The following is a 10,933-nucleotide window of genomic DNA, read 5'->3' as shown; positions in this document are numbered from 1 at the left end:
TTCCAATTTTGAACATATTATGCAATTTTTTTACTATTTTCAAAAAAAACCTCCCCATATTAGGCGACTTTCCTCTATGTTTACATGAATAAAGAAATTCATTATTGTAATTGTTATTATACATTGCTAAACATCTTTGGTCTAAATATGACATCAGTAGATCTTTCTATAGAAGGTATTGTTGCTATGCATAGCTTACAATATTCTTTAAAACATTTTACTTTGCAAACTTTTTCTGTTCACCATAACAGCATCTTTACTAAAAAAACTTAATTTACATAAAATATATTTTACTCCTCTCTTATTACTTTACAACTTATTCAATAAAAATGCGTTTTCTATTGTTATACCTTGCCTAATATATTAGGAGCTTAATAGTAATTTTAGATTTAAAGTAGCATTATAAGACTACTAAAAGAGTTGGCAGCCTTGCATGTTTTTATATTCAACATGAAATAAAATATTGGTATAAACAAAGTAGTTTAAAATAAATGTAATAAGTAACAAGACAAAATCTCTGAAATTCATTTTAAAAGAAAGGTAAATTTAACAAACTTCGTTTTCTTAGTAGTCTTCTTGTTTCATTCTTTTTTTCGAAACGTCTATTTCAATAGTTATTAAGAGATAACCTTATCCATCACTAATTATTAACCACATTCTCCTTGTTTTCCCTGTGCTGCAGCTTTTTATAACAAAAGTTCGGCGATATTGGCTCAGTAACCTTTCCAGAAGGCTGAATATGAATCGGTTTGAATTTCCTCACAGGCTGTGCCTTGATCTGTTCACACTCTCGACGAATTCTCCTTCGTTCTTCTTCCTCCTGACGTTGAATCTCTTCCTCTCGGATCCTCTTCAAATACTCCGTTTGTTCTTCTTTTATTTCGAGTTTTCTCTGAAACTCCAGGCGTTCGATGGCCCGCATTTCCGATTCCAAGTTGAAAGGTTTGACTTCTGTAAGTGGCGCTTCGGATTTGGCGGGCACGAATGGTTCTTTGAAAAGAACCGTTGGTGGACGGGCTTTGAACTGAGTGCTGAGATTCTCTTGGCTGTGAAACTGAAATTATTAACGCTAGTTAATCAAACTATTATAACTCGCAATAACTTTAGGAACAGTAGACATTTTTTAATGCAATATTAAAATAATTATGTTGAAAATAAAAAAGTTAGAAAAGCGCAATTTGGTACGAAAATATATACTGGCCAGGGAAATTACAACCACCATATTTTGGTTACAGGTTGAGTCACCCCTTGGGCCCAATGCACTCCCGCCCCAAAATTTTAATTCCATTAAAAAATAAACTTTCCATTTTGGGCTAAACAAAAATAATTTTTTTTAATGTAATTTCTAATACTCTGAAAGCATTTTCCCTTCGAATTGATGCACACTTTATAATAAATCCATTGTTAAAGATAATCAAGTACTTAAAAACAAATATGAACTAATTGACGATCTTAAAACGATTTATTTGCCAGACAATTATCTTTTTGTCTTCCTTGACATAGTTAATCTTTTTCCCAGCAAACCTAGAAACGAAGTAATAGCTATAATAGAAAATGACTTATATAAATATCAAAATCTAATATCCAAAACCACTACAGGAATTATTTTTTTGTTGCGTGCGTGTCTTAATTTGGATTTCTTTAGGTTTAATGATAGATATTATAGAATGTTGGATTGAATGATGGTTATGGTTTGTCTCCACTACTGGCTGATATCTTTATATCATACGTTTCAGTCACGTTTTTCTCAACTCTTCAAATCCGAAAATTCAATTTACGGTGGAAGTAGAGTGCAATAATAAATTAAATTTTTTAGATCTAACAATTAACAGCTTGAGTAAGAGCTAAACCATTTCTTTGGGCATAAACTAGCAGATTTTCACGCATTAATTCATATACTCTTTACGATCCCTTTTTTACCTTTGGAATTCTTAAAAGAACAGAACACTATCTTGATCAGACCATCCACCCTTACCAACCTCTGAAATAAATAAAAGTTTCCTTTATTGGTCCGATTTCTTTAAGAATAGGTTAATTTACTTAAGTCCATAGACAACAATATAAAAATTGTGTATAAGTCTTTGTTCAAGATTAAAAAACTTTGTAAACCCTTTAAAAGGCAGTGGCGTGTACCTTTTATCACGCGACTCTGGTCTAGCCAAATATGCTGATCAAACCGGCAGAAATTTAAAATTAAGAATTAAAAAACATTTGAACTCTCAGAAAATCGACTAATAATAGAAGATCCGCCTTTGACATGCACCTAAGAGCAACAGGTCATTCATTTAATACAGCCGACAATTTCAAGGTTTTGCATAACCTAAATAAAAGCAAAAAATTTAATATATTAGAAAATATAGAAATAGCAAAACTAGAAATGAATATACAAGTTAATTGTCTGAATGAACTTATTAAAGCCCACTATCAAGAAGCGGCCAAGATTAAAAATTTATTTAAGTAGTTTACCACATATGGGATTTTTAAAAACCAAAATCCGTTATTGTTTGTAAATAGACGGTATGATGAGATGTTTTTAGATTAATGTATCGTAATGTTATGTGTATGCCGTTGTTTTTAACCTTTTCCTGGAGATTTTGTTATAATATGTAAGTTTCATTTTAAAGAATGTCAGCAACGTATATTCATATTTCTTGAGAACGAATTGATAAAAAAATAGAACTACATAGAGAATAAAATTACCTTTAATTCAATCACTCAACCCCTATTCCCATTAAAAAAAATTGACATGGGGGATGAAGGGATGACGTCACAAAAACGCAATTTCTGTCAATAAATGTCCCCCTCAATATTAAATTTGACGTGTTCGGCTGTTTTAGGTTAAACAATTTATTTTTCAAGATTTTCAGGATGGACCGTTTTGTCTCTGACGCCCCGTATATGAATGATAATCAGCATTAATGCATCGTTTGTTGTCACAGCCTTCCCCTCTCCTCTTTCTGTCTCATTCCTTTTTTCCTGTCTCATCCCTTCCTTTACTTTTTCCATATGATTTTTACATTCTAAGGCCTCAATAGAATTTGGGGGCACTTCTTGAAAGTCACCCCTGAAAGTCTGAATATAATGGCCCATTGGTCATTAGAGGTCAACTTCCATTATTACTATGTATGTAGGTATAAATTATTACTGTGTGTAAAAAATTATATTGTTAAGGGTAACGAATAATATTCTTATTTACATTGAAATAACATAGTGTTGTTCACTATCTGTGTATCTCTGTTTGTACGTTTTTTTTTTGCTTTTTGACTGACTAATAAACGTTTTTATTATTATTATAGTATAGGACCACAGGAATAAGAGATAAAAATACGGTTTTTGAGGAGGATCCATCTTTCCTCCGATGTAAACAAGCTCCAGACATTGCTTATGCCACTAATTAAAACAAAGTTCACATGGGTACACTGTATTCACCTTTCAGTCACATTTTAGACAAAAATCCTGCTGAATCGTCATCATGTCATTAGTCAACAACAAGCATGGTACAAAAGTACTCGTAAATAGCGAAAGGTAGCGCTTGCCTTTATTTACTACCCCGCTTATGCCCAATGGTATTGTGTTTTCTAATAAATGAAATCTTAAAATTATTGTACGGAAAAATTACAAATTGAACAGAACCGCTAAAATAATGCGTTGTTATTATTTCCACTAATATAATTTAATTAACAAATATATTTATTTCAACTCCTTTAAGCCATATTATAAATTTAATTTTCACAAGTGGCCAAATACCAGCTTACTTTAAACAATCTGTGATAACTCCAATATATAAAAAAGGTTTAACTAATAAGATTGAGAATTATCGCCCAATTAGCCTTATAAATAATTTTGCAAAAAATTTAGAAAAATGTATTAAAGATCGCTTAACAACATTTCTGAACTCACTTGGCATATTCTCGGAAAATCAGTATGGATTTACAGAGGGCCTGAATACATCACATGCAGTATATAAATTAACTTTAGAAATAACAAACAATTTAAATACTGGTAAAAAAAGTATTGCAGCTTTCATTGATCTGGCAAAGGCCTTTGATACGATACCGCAAACAAATCTTCTTCAAACTTTGAATCATTATGGTATTAGAGGTATAGTACTAAAGCTATTTTGAAAAGAGAGAGCAGGTCTTTAAAATAGATAATACCTATAGTGATCCATTATATATATCCATCGGAGCTCCTCAAGGAACAATACTGGGACCTATATTGTTTAGGATATAACTAAATTCTCTTCTAAAAATACCATTGTCAGGTCAAATAGTATCATTTGTTGATGAAACTGCTTTAATCTTTAACGGCAAAACATGGCAGGAGACTAGAGAGAAATTTTAACCACTAAACTTTGTATTCTTATTTATAAGTCCTTAGTAGCCTTAGTAGAATCTCTAATAACATACTGCATTATAGACCATACCGCCCCATGGCGGTACCTACAAAAGTACATTGCAGCCTTTGAATGTAGTACAAAATTATGTCTTAAAGGTCATTTATAAAAAAAAATTAAATGCATCACACTGAACTTTTATCAAAGATAATTATACTAACGAATAGATAACCCACGTAAATGGAAAGCTGTGAACCGACAAGGAGACATCAATGCTTCCTTAAATAAGAATATTTTATGCGCTAACCGTGTAAGAGTCGAAGCGACGTTGCCATTACTGATAACATTTTAAATTTTATCTGTTAGTGAATAATTTTCTCGAACTGCGCCGCGCCCTATAAAGGCAGAACGAGGTATTCGCAAAAATTAAGTTTTGAGAAAATGGATGTTTTAATTAATTTTTAGTTTATTCTTAACATATTGATTTAACCTATTATTAGAAACTTGTGACTATGTTTTTCACCTTATTTATTTAGATACACTGAGATAAAATTGCTTGGGCCTTAATATATAGTGAGGTTTTGTCGCCTGCATTATTTGCTTCTGTAAAACTACATAAAATCTTACACCTACCATATTATTGCATTGAAAAAAATTGTAAAAATCGCGAAAAATTGTTGAGTTATCATTTTGGTTTTGTTCGCATTAAAATTTCTCCATTATTATTTCAAACGCTAAAATTTAAAAAAAAACGCACGTGCCTAGAAAAATAAAACCATTCCAAATCTATAAAGACTTAATTTTTGGCATTTTTTGCATTGATTTGTCTTTGTACCGCATCGCAAAATTATTATTGATAAGGCCTTAATCTTTAAAGTTGACATTTGAAGTTAATTAGGAACAAAGTGGAGGAATATGTTTTAGTATGTTTTAATAAAAAATATTTCTCACAAACATTTTAAATAATAAAATCACAGAAACATTACTAATACCTATATTATTTTTATGAAAAAGCTTAAAGTTATGGTTTAAAGCTAATTAAACAGGACAAAATGCCGGGTTGAATTTTGGTGCATAATTGCCTATATTTTATAACAAAGAAGATTATTCTAATACTTATACTTATATGTACATCACATACATATAATCTATATAATCTAATATACCTGTACACCCTGTATATATAATCTAATACAATAGAAATACGAATTATTTTAATTTACAGCTATATAATTGATACAGTTAAGTGTTCAAACTCAAATTGTAGGATTTTTCATAAATATGAGAATACAGGGTGTCTCAGATTAAAAAAAACATAAATTTTGATGCAATTAATGGGTATTGTTTTCTTAATTTTCTCCCTAAAAAATCCACAAACTAGTTAAAAAAATGAGCGGTTGACAAAAAAATTGCAAATAAAATATGCACATTTTTAATACAGTGTATCCCTGGATGAACGTAGTCGAAAACCATTTACAAAAGAATTGTTTTCGAAAACAAGAAATTATAAAATCTCGCAATTTGATAGGGTTGATAGGGATGGGGAGGCATACGACTTAAATATTTTTATGCTGGTGGCACTTCCGGTTACACAGGAAGTTAATGCTCATTAGCTTATATTAAATTATGTCTATACAGTGTGTCCCACTTAAAGGTTAGCCACCCCTCTAAAATTTTTGTTTCTTGACCAATTTTCAAAAACTTTTTTTTTGTTGGATAGGGAGGTCAAATGGTCAAAAATGGCAAGTTTGACATTTAATGAAAGCAAGTCATGGCCTACTGTATTCAAGTTTGAAGTGCGAAAAATCGAGAAGTATTATTGGCGATATTTATTTTTGAAAAATGGTACTGGATTATTGTTCAGGACCACTTAAAACATAAGTGTACCAAATTTGGTACAGGGTGTTGAAATAAATTGGAGTCAAATTTTTAACAGGCGCAATAACATTCTTAATCAAATACGAATATTTTTTAAATATTTTGGCTAATTGGCATGCGTCTTGAGAACACAAAGTTTAGAAATATCCTTTAATAGTAAAAAACATTCATTCATGAATGTTTTTCGTAGATCAAATTTAACGTAGAATCAAAAAATTAAATGAAGTGTAGAGCGTGCCTTTTAAAATAAGGAAGTTAGCAACAACTTATGGTATAACCGGAAATGCCATCATCATGAACATATTTTAGTCATATGTCTCCATTAGCATTATCATGTTACCAACTGAAAAAATTGTTTTCGATATATCGATCGCGTCAGTTCCTGGGACACCCTGTATAATGAAGAAAGCTTGATAATAACAAATAGTACGAAAAACTACTTATTTTTTAAATTTTTTAGTTTTTGTTTTTGTTCTTTTTTTAAAGGCTCGTCCCATTTGCAAAATTTAAATATATTGTTGATAACCAAATGATGCACTAAAAAAAGTTTGTGTGAGTAGCAAGAATCGTCCTTACTTCCTAGCCAAGTAGAAATCTCTTTTTGAGCAATAATTTTGTTCTTTATTTTGAGACTCAAACAATCTTAGCGCTTTATATTCAATAAAATATTTTTTGGACAAAATAAACATCTTTTGGACTGAACTACTATATTTACTACCAATACAGTAGTCATGTATAAAATGACAAACTTATTTAACGGTCCACCAGTCAAGATAAAAAAATGTTGGTTGTTACCTGTGAATACATTGCAATAAAAAAAGATAATTTTTTAATTTTTATATAGATTTTTGGCTATAAAGCTTAATAAAGCTCACAGAATCGGCGTGAATTGATATATATGTCAAAGGTATTTTGACTATCAAAGTAACAAGTGGTAGAGATTTAAGCTATTTAAATAAGTAAAAAATGTCTGTGCGTGACGTGCTATTTTATAGGCTGTAGATTTCAGTGCTCTTTAATAAATTGTAATACTTTTTTCTCTAAGTTAAAGAGGAAAGCCAATCCCTATAAAAAATAACATGGGATTTCCTGTGTCCCACTTAGCAATGGCACACTAAGTATACAAAACTGCATGAGCACAAAAAAACGATGGCGCGCAAAAGAGAAATTCTATCAAAAATATTTATATCAACGATCCTCAAACTTCCCCAAAATCGGTATCATATATCGTATACCTACCTATTTAAAAAGAAAAGCGTAACTTATATTTTTTGTCAACCTGATGATCTAAATTCGACAATTAGCTAATTTTTGAGTTTGTATACTTTAAATTTGGTCAAGATTAGAAGATTCAGTATATTAAAATAAAATAATATATTTTTCGCCTTCACTCAAAAAGTTCACTTTATTGACTTTTACAGATGAGGCAGTAAAATGATGAAGTTTACTACACGAGCTTTAGCGAAGGCAGTAATTTTAAAACCCCTATTTTACTCTAATAAATAACTATTATTATTTGTTATGGTACTATTTTTAAGGTTTTATCTCAAAGTAATTATTGTTTAGTAATTTGACTATTTAAATCGGTATTATATATTTTTATTCTTTAAATTTAATTTTCAGTATTCAAAAATTAACTTTGTACATCACCTCATAGTTTTACCACCGTAGAACTTTTTCATTTACCTAAAAGTCAGAAAATTATAGTTTTTGGTTAACTGTAATTTTCATTGCCGAATTGTTCCTAATTAAAACTTGAGATAGATATAGATTGTAGGTGATGTTCATTTCACAGGTATTCAGCTGTAACTTTGCGTAAAAATACACGTATTTATACATGGCTCTTCTAGGATCCACAGTTAAAGACCCATGAAACGAACTTTAGGTACAAGGTGTTCCATTTAAGAGGAAAAACGGCATATTTTTTACTTTTTCCGTATATTTACAAAATTGAAGATAGTCAAACGACGTATTTTAACTCGGAGAATTTGAAAATCTTAATAAGAAAACAATGTCGTCAGTCTTTTTTGTTTTTTATGAAATTGTTTTCTTATTACGATTTTCAAATTCTCCGAGTTAAAATACGTCGATTGGCTATCTTCAATTTTTTTAAATATATCGGGAAAGTCAAAAAATATGCCGTTTTTCCTCTTAAATGAAACACCCTGTACTTACTTACTAAGGCACTGTTAAGGTTGAATATGTTTATAGAACTCTAGGACTTACCGCAATTTAAAATCCAACGTTCGCAAATACTTGGATTTTTATAAGGAAATTTAAACATCTTTAACGTAGGATTCTCTCTTCTAGTTCGCCTACAGTCATAATATTGGCATACATTGCCCGACATTATGTATTACAGAACCAATGACAAAATTTTAAAAAAAATAACAGAATTACGTCCGTCACAAGAGCGAATAACAAAAATAATATTGTGTTGCTCAGCCGAGTCGCAGCCGCCGAATTAAATTTTGCAACACAGCCAAGTGATCGGCCAGATTTCAACACGTAATTTCACCGATGGATCCTCGCTCGAAAAGCGGAGATCCTTTTAGGTGGTCAAAAAATTTACACGGGATGGATTTTCTATAGTTTACTATTATTTTCTTTGCTTTTATACACGTTTGACGAGTTGAATCTTAAGGATTGAATTTTAATGTATTAGACCTAATAGATAGAGAGTAGACAGAGAACGACTGCATCGGTAACCTCCCACCGATAGCGACGCCGATTCTCCGTACCGCTCGCAATGTGAATTTAATTTCGGCTTGCTCGCAGTGATGTTTAGCAAGCGCTTGGAGATGGGTAGGTTAGCCTTGAATCAAATATTGGAATTTTACGCGCACACGAAAGATAAAAATTTATGTTGTTTTTTAACGTGCTCATAATCGCAAGTCAAAAAAACAACTTTAATATGCTCAAATCTTAAAAACCTTTGGTGAAAACTACATACAATATTCTAAAATAAAATGAAAAATAACTCTTAAACAAAATAATAATTCTAATTAAATGGATTATTTAAGTCGCAATTCGTCCAAATTAACGGCTCTTTCATGTCGGTGTTGGTAAAGAATTTCCGTCAAATAGCCCCATAAGAAGTAGTCGCAAGGCGTCAGATCTGGAGATCGCGGAGGCCATGGTATGGTACCTCTTGTGGAAACAAGCCATTCACGAAAAGTGTTTGTTAAATAGTCCTGCACTTGTCTAGCGTTGTGAGCGGGACATCCGTCTTGTTGAAACCAAATTTCCTCAAAATTAACATCCAAGTTTCGTACAGCGGGTATAATATTTTGTTGCAATAAAAGTAAATATCTCTCAGAGTTTAAGGTACCATTAATAAAAAAAGGCCCTATAATGTGATTGGCTAAAATACTAGCCCAAATATTTACCTTTCCCGAGACCATATCTCACGACTGAAGAATTATGTCGACCTAGAAGAGAAAAAGATGACTCGTCTGTAAATAAAATATTACTTGTGAAGTCGTCATTTTGATCAACTTTTTCTCTTAAGGTTTCACAAAACTCCAAGCGTTTTATTTGATCTTCTGGAAAAATTTCTTGAGTGTTTTTAATTTTATAGACTTTGTACTTATTTCTTTTCAAAATATCACGCACTGTACGACTTGGAATATCAAGTTCTTCAGAAATCTGGGAGCTAGAACAAGGTTCACTTACTTCCACAAAAGCACACACCTTGACCTCCTTTTCAATCCTAGCGTCAAGTGTTCGACGAGGTTCCTGATCGCCACTAGAACATTTTGCACACCGATTTACACATCCCAACTACTCAAACTCAAACCAGATATTATAAATTGTTTTAGCAGTAGGGACTTGCTGATCAGGATATAGCAAATATAAAACGGCCGACCACTTCTTCTGCACTATCCGCATGACAATACCATTTAATGATATTAATCTTTTGATCAACAGTGAAAACCATTTTTATTTTATTACAGTATCCGTCTTCGTACCAAAGGTTGAAATAAATTGTAAACATGATCAGCTAACAAGTACATCATCATCTACGCACTGGCTATTCCGGGCTAGCAACAATGGCTCTTGCCGGTCTTTTGATAGATCCTTGTCGAGATTAGGCGCCATCTTTTTAAAATTCTGGGTCGCATATAGGTGCTTGGACTTTTGACTTGCTCGGAGAATAGGAACCGACTGGTCGGTATAGGTTTGGTCGCATGTATTTATGAGGTCTGGGTGTTTATTGGACGCGAGCCTGTGAAGCAGACCACGCCCCCTCAGATTGCGGAACTTTGGTTAGCGAGAGAAGGTCGAGCGGAGGTGTGAACGTAACCGGTCCTTTACGGTACTTTTTGGTGTGGTTTTAGGATTTTGACGGTTGAATTGGGTTTTATATGCGGTTTGTTTTTAAGTGATTAGTAAGGATAGGAATGGGATTTGAGCACGTTGGGAAGGAAGCGAACGTACACCGCGAGAGACTAGACCTCGACTCCCAGCAGTAGCTTGATAGCCGGGTTTGAATTTAATTTTTCTAATTTTGCCATTAGGTTGTCTATTTTCTTTTCTAAGATCCCGTCGGGCAAGCTTAGAAGATTCAGGAGATTTGTGTTTTTTATCGAGAGCTCTGGACGTTTCATGTGCGATGAAGAGATGCCCTTCTTTGGCTCCGCCCTCCTGTTTTCAAAGTCCGCGTCGATCTTCCTCAAGGTCTCAGCGAAGCTTTTTTTTTTGTTGTTTACATTTTTA

The 10,933-nt window shown here is 32.3% G+C and overlaps 1 protein-coding gene and 1 long non-coding RNA gene across 2 annotated transcripts in view; one reads left to right on the top strand and one right to left on the bottom strand.

Annotated features, from left to right (window-relative positions):
• LOC126733819 (uncharacterized) overlaps positions 1-10,933 on the top strand; it is a 308,547-nt gene that overhangs the window by 268,342 nt on the left and 29,272 nt on the right. The gene's annotated exons all lie outside the window — the stretch shown is intronic.
• The window catches only part of LOC126733812 (targeting protein for Xklp2-like), a 119,216-nt gene continuing 108,708 nt past the window's right edge, over positions 426-10,933 (bottom strand). The window contains exon 11 of the mRNA XM_050437226.1: positions 426-1,054. Coding sequence (XP_050293183.1) covers positions 641-1,054 — 414 coding nt within the window. The 3' untranslated portion in view covers positions 426-640. The remainder of the gene's footprint in view (positions 1,055-10,933) is intronic.

The sequence above is a fragment of the Anthonomus grandis genome, chromosome 3, assembly GCF_022605725.1.
Source record: "Anthonomus grandis grandis chromosome 3, icAntGran1.3, whole genome shotgun sequence".
Lineage (NCBI taxonomy): Eukaryota > Metazoa > Arthropoda > Insecta > Coleoptera > Curculionidae > Anthonomus > Anthonomus grandis.
This window is presented reverse-complemented; position numbering and strand designations above follow the sequence as displayed.